The sequence below is a fragment of the Polypterus senegalus genome, chromosome 2, assembly GCF_016835505.1.
Source record: "Polypterus senegalus isolate Bchr_013 chromosome 2, ASM1683550v1, whole genome shotgun sequence".
In the NCBI taxonomy this organism is placed as follows: domain Eukaryota; kingdom Metazoa; phylum Chordata; class Cladistia; order Polypteriformes; family Polypteridae; genus Polypterus; species Polypterus senegalus.
In genome coordinates this window covers 162,641,036-162,657,975 of record NC_053155.1, presented here as the reverse complement: position 1 = coordinate 162,657,975, position 16,940 = coordinate 162,641,036, and the positions used below count along the sequence as shown (strand labels likewise).

The 16,940-nt window shown below is 38.0% G+C and overlaps 1 protein-coding gene across 1 annotated transcript in view; it reads left to right on the top strand.

Moving 5' to 3' along the window:
- The window catches only part of urb1 (URB1 ribosome biogenesis homolog), a 323,342-nt gene that overhangs the window by 159,469 nt on the left and 146,933 nt on the right, over positions 1-16,940 (top strand). The window contains exons 20-21 of the mRNA XM_039744916.1: positions 1,672-1,890; positions 15,476-15,658. Of these exons, the coding sequence (XP_039600850.1) occupies positions 1,672-1,890; positions 15,476-15,658 (402 nt within the window). The remainder of the gene's footprint in view (positions 1-1,671; positions 1,891-15,475; positions 15,659-16,940) is intronic.

Sequence of the window (16,940 nt, the reverse complement as noted above, 5' to 3'; positions counted from 1 at the left end):
GGGCTGATCACACCTCCCTATACCCAGCCATTTCTTCCATCTCTTCCAGGGGAAAAACACAGATAGTTCCAGGAATGTGGTAGATGTAATCTATCAAGCATGACATAAGTCTAGCCCCAAAGTGTCCTCCCAGTAAACCCTTGCCTTGTACACATCTCAAATGAGACTATATATACTTGAACAACCTCAAATATTTCCTTACGATGTGGAATAGCAGCTATAGTATGGTGTACACTGTGGTCCTACTGTTTTGCTGTCTTGCTCATCCTTGTCAAGGTGCAAGAAACTCCCTGTACCTGTACTCTAGACTAGTTTATTCTATTATTACCCAAAGCTCATGGACAAAACTTCTGCTTCACTACCGTGTTGTGGTACAACATCAATAAAACTACTCATGTTAGGCTAGTGTTGAGAAATCTTGTGATCATAAACAAATTCCAGAGATATGTAATCTCCACACTTTGTGCAGCTGCTTACTACTTACAGTAACTAGATGTTCTTTTTTTTGTAAATTATCCAACATCTTAGACTCCTTAGCCTTGAAGAGATTGCCCCTTCCTTCTATGCAACACTTAAAAGGTGTGCAGGCCAGGTAGTTCTCACAGTATCAAGTGCTTTAAGCTTTTCTTGTTTAAGAACCCCAGGTCTAATGGGAAGGAAAATAATTCATTACTGACCCCTACAAATTTTCCAATTACATCAAAGAGAACCCCTGAAGAGGGACACCGGGATCTTCTCCTGGATCCAGGACTTTGAGTGGTGATCACCAGCAAGCACTGGGTGTCTGACATAGTCTTGCCACTGTAGATTAATTGACATGTCAGCATCAGAACATATCACATATCATCATATCACATGTCACAACTACAGAGTTAATTTTTGACTTTTGGCCAATGGTGCTCTGGTACTAGATACACTAATGATAAATTATTTGTTCAAACATGGCTGTTAATAGTCTATGACTAACTCATAAATTTAGTATCAGTTTGTCACCCCAATTCTGATAAAGCGGTCTGCCATCAGATTCCTCCTAGTGTCTCTGTTCCTTATTAAGCATTAAAGTCTTTCAATGGGACTATAGAGTACCCTTTTATGTGCTGAATTTAGTGTCTCTAAAAAGGCAGAATATTGTCAATAGTTGGTTTGATGCATATATGCAAACAGGAGACAAAGTTTTCATCTTTGCTACTTATTGAGACAACCCACTTATTCAGCTGAACAAACTGTAATACACCCTTTTTATGTAGTAGCCTTTTGTTTAAATATTTTCAAAGAAACTTTGTTTTCTCCACAAGTGCTTTGTGTAAGCACTTAGTTATTTGTGTTTCTGTTAATACAGACTACACTCTTAACTTTCAGGTACTGCATGTAAAATTTATGGTGTAATCTTTTTTTTCTATGTTGTGACTGAGGGAAAATACCATGCTTTCTAATAGAGTGTTTGAAGCTACTGTATTAGTGTGATGTATAGTTTAGTGTTACTTATACATGTTTAAATTTTTTTTTTTATCATTAACATGCACATTATTGCTACAAATAAACAAAAGAAAAGAAAAAACACAAAATACTATACACTATTAAAAATATTGCTTATAGTGCGAGTCAAAAAGAAATGATGTTGTATCTGGAAATGCGGTAATGATTAATTTGGTATTTATTTTTTTATCTTAGTTTGGTGAAACTGGTTCCATTCTTGAAAGTATTCAGCAAGATGCCTCATTCTCTAGCCTGTTGAAGGAATCTTTTGTTAAACATGTCAATCATCCTCAGCGATGTGATTTGGAGGTTGCATTAAGACGGACCATTTCAGAACTTCAACAAAGTGAATTTTTACTGGGCGTTAAACATCTCATGCTTTATATAAAAACATGTGTGGATGACTACACTAAAGTAAGAAAACCGTTATTCTTCATAATATCAAATTCATTTAATTGGTTTAATACTTTTAACACTTAATTCTGTCATTTAGCTATACTCTTTAATTGTTTTTCTTTTGAAAATTAAATATGCTTGAAAATTGTATGTCTAGAATACTATACATGTACATAAAAAATATACACACACAGCTATGAATACATATGCAGTTGGGTGTCAGCTTACAGCAATCTTCTGAAACAAATTCAATACATAAAACCTGATTTCTCTTTTCAGCTACAGCAGATATACCTGTGTGTGTATACACAATAGACTAAAGTAAACAGAACTTCATTCTAAACAACAGAATATGGCAGGTTTGCACTGCTGCTCAGAAAGCACAAAACCAAACAGAATTTGTTTATCAAACATGCATAAGATAGTATAACTCATAGGCTCAAGCATAGAGAAAACCAAACGCATAGCACTGTTCTGTGCAGAAAAGGATCATTAAATGAAAATCTATACTAATAAAAGGCAAAGCCCTCACTGACTCACTCACTCACTGACTGACTGACTGACTGACTCATCACTAATTCTCCAACTTCCCGTGTGGGTGGAAGGCTGAAATTTGGCAGGCTCATTCCTTACAGCTTCCTTACAAAAGTTGGGCAGGTTTCATTTCGAAATTCTACGCGTAATGGTCATAACTGGAAGGTATTTTTCTCCATTTACTGTAATGGAGTTCAGCCAGTTCCGTGGGGGGTGGAGTTTCGTGTGACATCATCACGCCTCCCACGTAATCACGTGAACTGACTGTCAATGCACTACGTAGAAAACCAGGAAGAGCTCCAAAACGCGCTGAAGAAAACATGCATTATATAATTGAGAAGGCAGCGAAACAATAAGAAGCGAGCGAGTGACATATACTACCATATTAATGAGTGCTGCTACTTCGGAAAGAAAGGTGTAAACCTAAACTTTAGATTAAGTTAATAGACAGGGTGCTGATTATGCTGCGTATGGTACGCTGCGGGTTGGCTAGTAACTAATAAATGAAGACAAAAGTTCAATAATGGCTCTTCTGTTAGCCAGCTACTTTACTTTCAGAAGTAAAACTTGACCAAAACAGATATTTGCTAGGCAAATGATAAACCGTTGAATTCACCTCTGCAGGTCCCCATGTTGTACAAACTGTTTAACTACTATTTATAGTGAGGTTCCTGAACTCTATATATGTATATGTTTATGTATATATATGTGTATATATATATGTATATGTGTATATATATATGTGTATATGTATATATATATGTATGTATATATATATATATATATGTATGTATATATGTGTATATATATATATATATATTGCCCCCTCGCAGCCTGGGGGATGTACTGACTGCATCCCCATCCTTTCAGGCATCCCAGTTGTGTCTGGCCACCAGCCTCCTGTGACAGTATATAGTGTATATATGTGTATGTGTATATATATATGAATATATATATATTCACAGCGTATCAATTTTTCACATTTTATGTTACAGCCTTATTCCACAATGGATTAAATTCATTTTGTTCCTCAGAATTCTACACACAACACCCCATAATGACAACATGAAAAAAGTTTACTTGAGGTTTTTGCAAATTTATTAAAAATAAAAAACTGAGAAATCACATGTACATAAGTATTCACAGCCTTTGCACAATACTTTGTCCATGCACCTTTGGCACCAATTACAGCCTCAAGTCTTTTTGAATATGATGCCACCAGCTTGGCACACCTATCCTTGGCCAGTTTCGCCCATTCCTCTTTACAGCACCTCTCAAGCTCCATCAGGTTGGATGGGAAGCATCGGTGCACATCCATTTTAAGATCTCTCCAGAGATGTTCAATCGGATTCAAGTCTGGGCTCTGGCTGGGCCACTCAAGGACATTCACAGAGTTGTCCTAAAGCCACTCCTTTAATATCTTGGCTGTGTGCTTAGGGTCGTTGTCCTGCTGAAAGATGAGCCGTCGCCCCAGTCTGAGGTTAATAGTGCTCTGGAGCAGGTTTTCATCCAGGATATCTCTGTACATTGCTGCAGTCATCTTTCCCTTTATCCTGACTAGTCTCCCAGTTCCTGCTGCTGAAAAACATCCCCACAGCATGATGCTGCCACCTCCATGCTTCACTGTAGGGATGGTATTGGCCTGGTGATGAGTGGTGCCTGGTTTCCTACAAATGTGACGCCTGGCATTCACACCAAAGAGTTCAATCTTTGTCTCATCAGACCAGAGCATTTTGTTTCTCATGGTCTGAGAGTTCTTCAGGTGCCTTTTGGCAAACTCCAGGCGGGCTGCCATGTGCCTTTTACTAAGGAGTGGCTTCCATCTGGCCACTGTACCATACAGGCCTGATTGGAGAACTGCTGCAGAGATGGTTGTCCTTCTGGAAGGTTCTCCTCTGACAGAGTGACCATTGCGTTCTTGGTCACCTTCCTGACTAAAGCCTTTCTCCCCCAATCGCTCAGTTTAGATGGCCGGCCAGCTCTAGGAAGAGTCCTTGTGGTTTCGAACTTCTTCCACTTACGCATGATGGAGGCCACTGTGCTCATTGAGACCTTCAAAACAGTAGAAATTTTTCTGTAACCTTCCCCAGATTTGTGCCTTGAGACAATCCTGTCTCGGAGGTTTACAGAGAATTCCTTTGACTTCATGCTTGGTTTGTGCTCTGACATGAACTGTCAACTGTGAGACCTTATATAGACAGGTGTGTGCCTTTCCAAATCATGTCTGATCAACTGAATTTACCACAGGTGGACTCCAATTAAGCTGCAGAAACATCTCAAGGATGATCAGGGGAAACAGGATGCACCTGAGCTCAATTTTGAGCTTCATGGCAAAGGCTGGGAATATTTATGTACATGTGCTTTCTCAATTTTTTAAAATTTTAATAAATTTGCAAAAATCTCAAGTAAACTTTTTTCACGTTGTCATTATGGGGTGTTGTGTGTAGAATTCTGAGGAAAAAAATGAATTTAATCAGTTTTGGAATAAGGCTGTAACCTAGCAAAATGTGGAAAAAGTGATGCGCTGTCAATACTTTCTGGATGTACTGTGTGTATATATATATATATATATATATATATATCTTTACAACAAAATTTTCATTGCAACAAAGTATTTTTATTGTACCGACAGCTTCATCATATGACTCGAGTCTATAGAAATCTTGTTACTGCGAAGTACATTCATCAGATAATTTCATTACAGCGAAGTGCACAAAAGACCTTGAAATGCCTGCATGAATCATCCACAGAGCAGTTAGTTCTGTGGCCGCTGCCCAGTTATGCACAGCGATCCCCCAAACAGAAACACTGTAATTTTTTTTCTTTCTTCGAACTTTCCTCATACTGTTTTGTTTTGGTTTTTTTTTTGCCTGTTTTATTTCCTGTGGTTTTCAGCGATACCTTTTACTTATTGATCATCAACATTTAAAAAACATCCATTGGAATTTAACTCATTGTCACCCTCCTATGGAAACGGCAGACACGAAAAAATGATAGCAGTTCATATAGTCCCGATCAAAAGTTTAAGACCACTTGAAAAATGGCAAAAAATCATATTTTGCATGGTTGGATCTTAACAAGGTTCCAAGTAGAGCTTCAACATGCAACAAGAAGAATTGGGAGTGAGACAAAACATTTTTTGAGCATGCAATTTAATGAAAACAACGATTAAACTGAAACAGGCTGTTTTACAGCTGATCAAAAGTTTAGGACCACACCTCCAAAAAAACCCGTAAACCACCCAACCCCAAAAACAGAAATTAAATTTCCAAACATGAACTCAGTGCTGAGTAGCTCCACCGTTCTTGTTGATCACTTCAAAAATTCGTTGCAGCATGCTTGATGCAAGCGTTTCCATGAGGTGAGTGGGAACATATGTACGAAGGGCATCTACTGTCTGGAACTGTTGTGTATTTTTGTAAACTTCCCTTGTCATCCATCCCCAAAGGTTCTCAATTGGATTTAGATCAGGGGAACAAGCAGGATGGGCCAAAAGAGTGATGTTATTCTCCTGGAAGAAGTCCCTTGTCCTGAGAGCATTGTGTACTGTAGCGTTGTCCTGTTGAAAAACCCGGACGAGGGCCCTCAGTCATGAGGAATGCTCTCTGCAACATCTGGACATAGCCAGTGGCCGTTTGACGCCCCTGCACTTCCTGAAGCTCCATTGTTCCACTGAAGGAAAAAGCACCCCAGACAATTATGGCACCCTCTCCAATGTGGTGCGTAGAAAACATCTCAGGTGGGATCTGCTTGTCATTCCAGTAATGTTGGAAACAATCAGGACCATCAAGGTTAAATTTTTTCTCATCTGAGAATAAAACCTTCTTCCACCTTTGAATGTCCCATGTTTGGTGCTCTCTTGGAAAGTCCAAACGAGCAGTTCTGTGGCGTTCAAGGAGATGAGGTCTTTGAAGACGTTGTTTGTTTTTGAAGCCCTTCAGTCTCAGATGCCGTCTGATGGTTATGGGGCTGCAGTCAGCACCTGTAACTGCCTTAATTTGGTTCGAGGATCGTCTAGTGTCTTGACGGACAGCCAATTGGATCCTCCGGCTCAGTGCTGGTGAAATTTTTTAGGGTCTTCCACTTGACTTTTTTGTTCCATAACCCTCAGGATCATTTAAGAAATTCCAAATGACTGTATTACTGTGTCCCACCTCAGCAGCGATGGTGCACTGTGAGAGACCCTGCTTATGCAGTTCAACAACCCGTCCATGTTCAAAAAGGGAGAGTTTTTTTGCTTTTGCCATCAGAACGTGTGACTACCTGACAGAAAATGACAATGAATCCACATCTTTGCACAGATTTGGCCTTTTAAAGGCATGTGGTCCTAAAATCTTGATCAGCTGTAAAATAGCCTGTTTCAATTTAATCGTTATTTTCAATTAAAAAATGTTTTGTCTCACTCCCATTTCTTCTTGTTGCATGTTGAACCTCTACTTGGAACATTGTTAAGATCCAACCGTGCAAAATATGATTTTTTGCCAGTTTTCAAGTGGTCTTAAACTTTTGATCGGGACTGTATTAGAAAAAAAACGTACATTTTCTTGCTGCAAAAAGAAAAAAGACATTGCCTGTGAATTTGGAATTTTGCCATTGACACTGTCAACTTTCTTCAAGGACAGAGCAAAAAAAGTAGAAAAATCTCAGGTTGCAAACGTATGTGAACTGCTGCATTTGAAGACGTCGAAAATGCCATTGTTATGTGGTTCAGTGATGCTTGTTCAAGAAACATTCCTATTGTTAACTTTGTGAGCCAGAATGTTAAAGGCCTGAATCACGAATTAAAGAGAAAGAAAGTATTCTCTCAAAAGATTTAAATGCTAAAATAGTATTTTTACAGGAGACCCACTTACTAAGCAAAGGTCAGTTCTGGCTGCCAAAGGACTGGACTGGCCAAATGTTCCATTTTAGCTTTACAAAGAAAACTAGAGGTGTGGGAATTCTCATACTTAGAACAGTCTCATTTGTAGCATTAGATGCAGTATTGGATCCTGAAGGGAGATGTGTGATGGTCATGGGCAACTTATCTAACTTTAAAATGATTTTGATAAATGCTTATGCACCTAATGTCGATGATAAGGAATTTATACAAAATTTATTTGCATCCATTCCCAATGTGAACACTCATAAAATTATAATGGCTGGGGACTTTAATTGTGTTTTAAATCCACTCGTAGGTAGGACTTCTATCACGGGGATATGACATCTAACACTGCAAAGATAATTACAAAGTTTATAACTGATCACAACTTATCAGACCCCTGGAGGTTTTTAAACCCAAACTCAAGAACATATTCTTTCTACTCACCAGTACATCATTGCTACTCAAGAAATGGTTGTTTCTTTTTAGATAATAATTTCTTGCCTACGATTAAATCTTGCAAATACGATGCTATTGTTATTTCCGACCATGCACATCTGATCTTGGAGCTGAAGTCACTATGCCCCACACACTCACTCGCAGATGGCGTCTCAACCCACTTCTATTAGCAGATGAGAATTGTACAGAATTTATATCCAAACAAATCAGTTTCTTCCTAGAGACAAATACATCCTCAGAGATTTCTGCAGGAATACTCTGGGAAACTCTTAAGGCCTTCTTAAGAGGACAGATTATTTCATATCTTTCCCACAGAAATAAATTAGAAACCAAGAAAGAATCCGAGCTAAAAAGCAAAATTACTAGAATAGATGAAGAACATGCCAGGCTTCCAAGCGAGGCTGTACATAGAAAAAGGTAAGCTCTGCATTCAGAAGTCAACCGCTTAACAACTAAAGAAACTGAAGAACTAATTTATAAATCCAGACATCATTACTATGAACACAGTGAGAAAGCTAATAAGCTTTTAGCTCAACAAATCCACAAGCAAGAAGTCCGCAACCCAAACCCAGTAATCACCAACACGAATGGAGACAAAATCATCGACCATAAAAATATAATGCACATATTTAGAGACTACTACAAATCCTTATATTCTACTGAGTTTAAAGAAGACAGCAAACAATCTCATACATTTTTGGATACATTACAGATACCACAAATAGATTCTTTTAGTGCGGAGGAACTGGATAAATCTCTGAATTACTAGATGCTATAAAGTCACTTGAAGGCGGGAAAGCAGCAGGCCCTGATGGCTACATTGCAGAATTTCAGAATAAATTCTCGGCTTAGCTAGCTCCCCTCCTATTAGCAACATTTACAGAAGCTAGAGACAATCAAACTCTTCCTCAAACTTTTCGCCAAGCATTAATCACTGTTTTTCCTAAACAAAATAAGGACTTATTACAATGTGTATCATACACACCAATTTCACTTTTGAATAATGACGTTAAGGTACTCTCAAAAATAGCTAGAAGGATGGAGAAAGCGCTCTTCGGTAATATCACAAGATCAAACTGGATTTATCAAGGGTCGACACTTCCAGTCTTCAACGCCTGTTTAATGTTATATACTCGCCAACAAAGTTAGACACCCCAGAAATATTATTATCCTTGGATGCAGAAAAAGCATTTGACATGATTGAATGGAAATACCTTTTTACTACATTGGAGAAATTTGGGTTTGGCATTTGTCCATGGATCAAACTACTGTATACCAATCCAGAAGCTTCAATCTGTATCAACAACGTTTGTTCAGACTACTTTAAACTAGAACGTGGTAACAGTCAAGGATGCCCCTTGTCACCGCTGCTATTTGCAATCGCCATTGAACCACTGGCGGTTCACTGTCGTAACACAGATCTGATAAAGGGGATTATCAGAGAAGGACTGGAACAGACAATTTCTCTATATGCAGACGATATGGTACTGTTTATATCAGACCCACAAAATTCTGTGCCTGCAGTCTTAACAGCACTCACAGAATTTCAAAAGATGTCTGGTCTCAGAATTAATCTGAATAAAAGTGTACTCTTTCCAGTGAATTGTCAAGCATATATTAGATTAGACTCCCTACCTTTTATCATTGCAGAACAATTTAAATACCTAGGGGTAAAAAAAATTAAGGAAGACTTGCATAGATGGTCAACCCTTCATCTCACTCTAGCTGGAAGAATTAACACTGGTAAGATGAATATTCTTCCTAAGCTTTTGTTTTATTTCAAAACATTCCAATATACATCAACAAATCATTTTTTAAACAATTAGATTCAACAATAACCTCATTTATTTGTAACTCAAAACATCCACGTATCCAAAGAGGGACCCTACAAAGACCAAAGGCAGAAGGTGGCATGGCTCTACCTAACTTTCAGGTTTATTACTGGGCAGCAAACATAAAAGCTATAAAAACCTTGACATAAATAGATGAACATACACAGGCCTGGTCCGCAATAGAAGTAAAATCCTGCAGTACTACTTTATATTCCCTGCTCTGTGCCCCAATAAATGCAAGTTATCGTCAATATAGTAATATCCCAATTGTGCTTCACTCACTCAGAGTAGCACCTCTGCAAGAGAACCACCGCTTTCATCCTTCACAAACATATGCAGTTTTTAATATCTGGAAAAAATTTTGGATTAACTTGCTTAGAGATCTTTATTTAGACAACATCTTTGCATCCTATAAACAATTACATTCCAAATGTAACATTCCAGCTACACATTTCTTTCACTATCTTCAAATTAGGAACTTTGTTAAAGAGAACCTGCCCGATTTTCCTCATCTTGCACCCTTGTCCATGCTGGAAAAAATATTGCTCAATTTCGAGGACTCAGACACCTTCCCTGCAATATATAAAATTAATTTACAGTCCTTCCCTTTCAAAGATCCAAGAGGACACAGGGAAAAAGATCAGTTAATCTGTATTTCATTAAAGGAGTGGAAGTAGCAATGCAGAGAATTCACTCGAGTTATATACAGTATATCTCGAGAATTCACTCTGTATTTTTATATATATATATAGATAGATAGATAGATATTGATATAGAGATATAGATATTGATATAGAGATATAGATATACAGAGGTGTGAAAAACTATTTGCCCCCTTCCTGATTTCTTATTCTTTTGCATTTTTGTCACACAAAATGTTTCTGATCATCAAACACATTTAACCATTAGTCAAATATAACACAAGTAAACACAAAATGCAGTTTTTAAGTGATGGTTTTTATTATTTAGGGAGAAAAAATCCAAACCTACATGGCCCTGGGTGAAAAAGTAATTGCCCCCTGAACCTAATAACTGGTTGGGCCACCCTTAGCAGCAATAACTGCAATCAAGCGTTTGCGATAACTTGCAATGAGTCTTTTACAGCGCTCTGGAGGAATTTTGTCCCACTCATCTTTGCAGAATTGTTGTAATTCAGCTTTATTTGAGGGTTTTCTAGCATGAACCGCCTTTTTAAGGTCATGCCATAGCATCTCAATTGGATTCAGGTCAGGCCACTCCAAAGTCTTCATTTTGTTTTTCTTCAGCCGTTCAGAGATGGATTTGCTGGTGTGTTTTGGATCATTGTCCTGTTGCAGCACCCAAGATCGCTTCAGCTTGAGTTGACAAACAGATGGCCGGACATTCTCCTTCAGGATTTTTTGGTAGACAATAGAATTCATGGTTCCATCTATCACAGCAAGCCTTCCAGGTCCTGAAGCAGCAAAACAACCCCAGACCATCACACTACCACCACCATATTTTACTGTTGGTATGATGTTCTTTTTCTGAAATGCTGTGTTCCTTTTACGCCAGATGTAATGGGACATTTGCCTTCCAAAAAGTTCAACTTTTGTCTCATCAGTCCACAAGGTATTTTCCCAAAAGTCTTGGCAATCATTGAGATGTTTCTTAGCAAAATTGAGACGAGCCCTAATGTTCTTTTTGCTTAACAGTGGTTTGCGTCTTGGAAATCTGCCATGCAGGCCGTTTTTGCCCAGTCTCTTTCTTATGGTGGAGTCGTGAACACGGACCTTAATTGAGGCAAGTGAGGCCTGCAGTTCTTTAGACGTTGTCCTGGGGTCTTTTGTGACCTCTCGGATGAGTCATCTCTGCGCTTTTGGGGTAATTTTGGTCGACCGGCCACTCCTGGGAAGGTTCACCACTGTTCCATGTTTTTGCCATTTGTGGATAATGGCTGTCTCACTGTAGTTCGCTGGAGTCCCAAAGCTTTAGAAATGGCTTTATAACCTTTACCAGACTGATAGATCTCAATCACTTCTGTTCTCATTTGTTCCTGAATTTCTTTGGATCTTGGCATGATGTCTAGCTTTTGAGGTGCTTTTGGTCTACTTCTCTGTGTCAGGCAGCTCCTATTTAAGTGATTTCTTGATTGAAACAGGTGTGGCAGTAATCAGGCCTGGGGGTGGCTACAGAAATTGAACTCTGGTGTGATACACCACAGTTAGGTTATTTTTTAACAAGGGGGCAATTACTTTTTCACACAGGGCCATGTAGGTTTGGATTTTTTTCTCCCTAAATAATAAAAACCATCATTTAAAAACTGCATTTTGTGTTTACTTGTGTTATATTTGACTAATAATAGTTAAATGTGTTTGATGATCAGAAACATTTTCTGTGACAAACATGCAAAAGAATAAGAAATCGGGAAGGGGGCAAATAGTTTTTCACACCACTGTAGAGATATAGATATTGATTTATATAGATAGATATAGATATATATCTATACTAATAAAAGGCAAAGCCCTCACTGACTGACTGACTCACTCATCACTAATTCTCCAACTTCCCGTGTAGGTAGAAGGCTGAAATTTGGCGGCTTATTCCTTACAGCTTACTTACAAAAGTTAAGCAGGTTTCATTTAGAAATTCTACACGTAACAGTCATAATGGTCGACAACGTTCGCCATGTTGAACTTTCTTATTTATGGCCCCATCTTAACGAAATTTGGTTGGCAGCTTCCCTGCGCTAACCGAAACCGATGTATGTACTTATTTCGGTGGTATGATGCCACTGTCGGTTGCCATATTGAACTTTCCAACGTCACTAATTCTCCAACTTCCCGTGTAGGTAGAAGGCTGAAATTTGGCAGGCTCATTCCTTACTGCTTACTTACAAAAGTTAAGTCGGTTTCATTTCGAAATTCTACGCGTAACGGTCATAACGGTCAACAACGTCCGCCATGTTGAACTTTCTTATTCATGGCCCCAGCTTCACGAAATTTGGTAGGCGGCTTCCCTGCGCTAACCGAAACCAATGTACATACTTATTTTGGTGGTATGACACCACTGTCAGCCGCCATATTGAACTTTCCAACGTCACTAATTCTTCAACTTCCCGTGTAGGTAGAAGGCTGTAATTTGTTACTTATACCGGTGGTATGATGCCACTGTCGGCCGCCATATTGAAATTTTCAACAGTCTTTGTTACTTATGGGCCCATCTTCAAGAAATTTGGTACGCGGGTTCCCATCAATATCTGAATCCTACTCACGTACATATATACGTCCATAGCCTGCAGCTTGGTCACTGTGTGAGGCGGCGTTGGGTCCCCTATCCCAACGCCTCCCACGTTGTTGGCTGCCTGCCTATGTAAGGCCGTCCGTTGCTCCGGTCTCTACATTTCCATCCTTGCTTCGACACAGGATTCATGTCTCCCTGCTGATAAATGCAGCCTTTTTATTTAATCCACGGCTTCTCCGCTGTTTTATTGTTTGTTTATTATGATTATAGTTATTGTGTAGGTATTTTAGATTTATTTTACATTGTTCAGGTACCCATTTCCTTTATCATTCCAAAGAAATGTTACCAAGGGGTTTCCAAGCCTGGTGATGGCACCTACCTTTTCCATTCTCTTTGTTACATATTGCACGGCCATATCAGGCTCACTCTTGATATCCGGAGGAACATTGTGTCTTATGTATTGAATGACTGGTACAGGTTCAAGGTGTGGACTGATGACAGTACAGGAGATAATTATACTACACAGGAGCACTAGAAGAGTGAAATGCTTAAGCCCGTCACCTATGCATCTGCATGTGAGTTGATGGCTGCCGGTGAATTGTTTGGTTGTCACTTTCAAGTGTACCGAAATGGCCAAATATTTTACACCTTTTGACAATCGCCAATGCCTTTTAAACATCTTTGATTGACAGGTGACAATTTCAGTAGTGGACACTTTGATGTTTATGAATGTTTAAACTCTCAAAAGCTGGATGTAAAATTATCGATGAAACCGGTTGTATACTTACAACGCTTGACAGATGCCGAATGTCTCTTCAACACAAGTCCTACAAATACTGTCGTAATTGAAACAAATCATGAAACTCAAACCGATTATGACAGCAGCAATCCAAGCTGTGATATTTGAACCAAGATTACTGTTCACATGGCCAACTGTACGTTGCATGCTCAAGAGTAAGCTCAGCGCACAGCTTGGTCATATTACAACCGGAGGTCCGAACTCACAATGTGGTATACAAAGAGATCCTTAACAAATAATTATTGGTATATTTTCCCTCAGTTTAAAAAGGTTTAATTTTCTTCTTAATAAAAATTTTAAGGCAGTACTTCGCCGCTGCAAAGCGCGGGTATTTTGCTAGTATATGTACAGTATATACACACACACACACACAGTGGAACCTCGGTTTGCGAGCATAATTTGCTCCAGAAACGTGCTCGCAATCCAAAGCACTCGTATAACAAAGTGAATTTCCCCATAATAAATAAAGGAATCTCGGATAATTTGTTCCACAACCCAAAACTATTCATATAAATATGATTTATACAAAATATAATGTAAAAATACATAAAACAAATTAACCTGCACTTTACCTTTGAAAAGAGTCATGGCTGGTGTTAGTGGGTTTCTAAATTCTTTTGGGATTCCACCCAACGGGACGACATGCGGAAGAACGTCCCAATGCAATCGCAGTCTCCCAGCACTGTAGCAGTTCGCCGAAAAAAAGCGAATCCAGAATGATCGAGGACATGCTATAAGCGCCTGCCATCAGTGGGTGATACAAGGAACATTATAAATGCGCAGCGCAATTGTTGTGTTAGATTTGTACCTTTTGTGAGAGTGTTTCTTTTATATTTGGACTTCAGGCTTCATACATTATATAGTTTATGCCTACATTTTGTCATCTACTACTAGAATATAAAAAACGTTTGTTTTAACAATGTGTTTACACAGATTACTGTAGAAACGGAACAGACATGAATTGTGTGTGTTCCAAACAACGATCTATTATTTCCACTCTAAAACTCCACTTCACTCCCAGAAAATCAATCAAGGCATGAGCTGGGAGAAGTTTGTGCACGTTCTAAGTCGGTGGGGGGATGGAATAGCCGGCTGCTTGCAGCCTGATTTTATCAGCGCATTTAGATGACAAAGGACGCTGGTGGAGAGCTGTGAACGATTTTAAGAAGCGATTTAAGGTGGTACGGATTTATAAGTTTTTTCATAGGCTCTGGTAATTCTAGTGTTAAAGAGGCCTTCTAGAAAGCCGGGTAGTACCCAGGTAATGTTAGTATTGTAAACTGTTGTAAAGTTGTTGTAATTGTTTACTTGCAAAATAATCTGTCTAAAAAAATGTCTGTTTTTAAGGTGTAGTTTATTACATTTATAACTTCATGAATGGACATACTTAGAACAAATTTTCAAACTTTGTACAGTGTAAAGAATGTTTCATTTTATCATTGCTTTAAAATGTTGTCAAGAAATTTTAATTATGAAGCAGCATTGAAACAACTTATTCTCTGCCCAGGAAAACATGGAAAATATAATGGCATGACTACAGTTCTGTTCAAGATAGAAGTTTATTGTAAAGCTTCTTCAGTATTTGTCCCAGTGTTGCTCTTTGTCTAAAACTGGTAAAGTTGACAGAGACCTGGTTCTCCTGAACTGGATGAGTTAATTAAAAATAATGTATTTGAAACACTCCAGGCAAGAGTAGCCTCTGGTAAATGACATTTTTCCAAAACTGAGTACTGTGGTGTCTTTCTTTCATTCCATGAAAATGCTACTCAAAATGTATTGAAAATTTTGGTATTTGCATTGTTTCTGTATTAATATTCAATTATGTTTAAATTTAAAAAATGTTTCATTTGTTTTCTTTATTTAAGAATTTCAGCTTTTGAATATTTTAATATATCTATTTTTAATTTCTTTTGGTAGTTTATGAGAACTGATGATATTACTTTGTTGAAATTCTACATGAAGTTGCTGGAGATGTTCGTATCCAGGCCATGTAATTTAGAGGAATCAAAACTAAACCAACCTACTGACATTAATGTCAATGATGTAAATAGTTTCTTTTTGGAGAATGATTGTGTTATCCAGGAAAATACAGAAGACCAGGTAAATAACTTTTTTTTTCTTTTTCTTAATTATACTTTTACTAGAAAAGTCCTTGTGAATTCCTTTTAAATATTTGTCTTTTTTATTCTCAAAAAATAATAATTTGTTTTAATTTTAGATGTCTTTCATTGTAGAAATGTATTCCTGCATTTATTAACTCAAATAGTAAGGACTGAAATGAATTGCCAATATTAATATGGTGTCCTTTATTAATTATACGTAAACAGAAAAACAAAAACATGCTGGACGTAGTTTCTCTGGTAAATGAACTTCCATTTCAGTTAGTGCTGGTGTTTAGTGTGTTGTGAATGTGCTTTCAGATCCACCACATCTTTTTGCAGCACAAAGTTTGTTCATATTAGACTGCTGTTGTGTTTCACCCATACCTTTCCATAATTTTACATTAGATAGACGTAATGCTCATTGGTTTGTAATTAGTGGAATCCATTTTATCTCCTCGTTCATTAAGTTATTTTACTGCATCATATGATTGCCAGAATATGGTTTGTAAAATGTAGTACTAAAAGAAATAAGAAATATAATTTATACAAGTAAACCTTATTAGGCTCAGGGTTCCTTTTTGATTTTAATATTGTAAATTTGTAAAACATTCCAAAGCACGCCACTATTTTACTAACCACAAACACAAATCTCATACTTGTGCTCATGTAAAAAATGGAGCTCCGGGATCAGTGTTCTCAGACACAACACTTCGTGACCACTTTGCTGGAATCTCCCAGCTGCTTTGTCCCTTTGCCCTCCCCTTTCTATAGACATGTCTGAAGTGCTCTAAATACTGTGTCTGCAATATAGTGATCAAGGAGCTGCTTTTATGCCAATTTCTCCAGGTTGTCCTCTCCTCCTCTGACAGATCTCAACCACCTGAGGAGGTTGTCCTCTTAGGTTCAGACCTAAGTGTGCTACACTATTATTTACACAGCACACCTGGGTAGCTCTCACAGCGCACCACTGTGCCGTGGCACATTGGTTGAAAAACACAGGATTAGGAGAAAGGTACTCTTGGAGCTTAATGTGAATTGTGTATAAAACTAACCCACTTGTGGTCATATTCCAAGTAATAATGCAAAGGGTCTGTAATAAATTAACAGAGAAATTTGATGTATATATGTACATATTAAGTAAAGATCCCTAAATATAAAATGAAAGGATTGAGATTAAGAATTTGATGGCCTGGGAGATTTTGCATTCAGTACAAAACCTGTATATTTCAAAATGGCACTTTCATTTTTTTTTTCTTCTTCTATCATTTATTGCTACATCA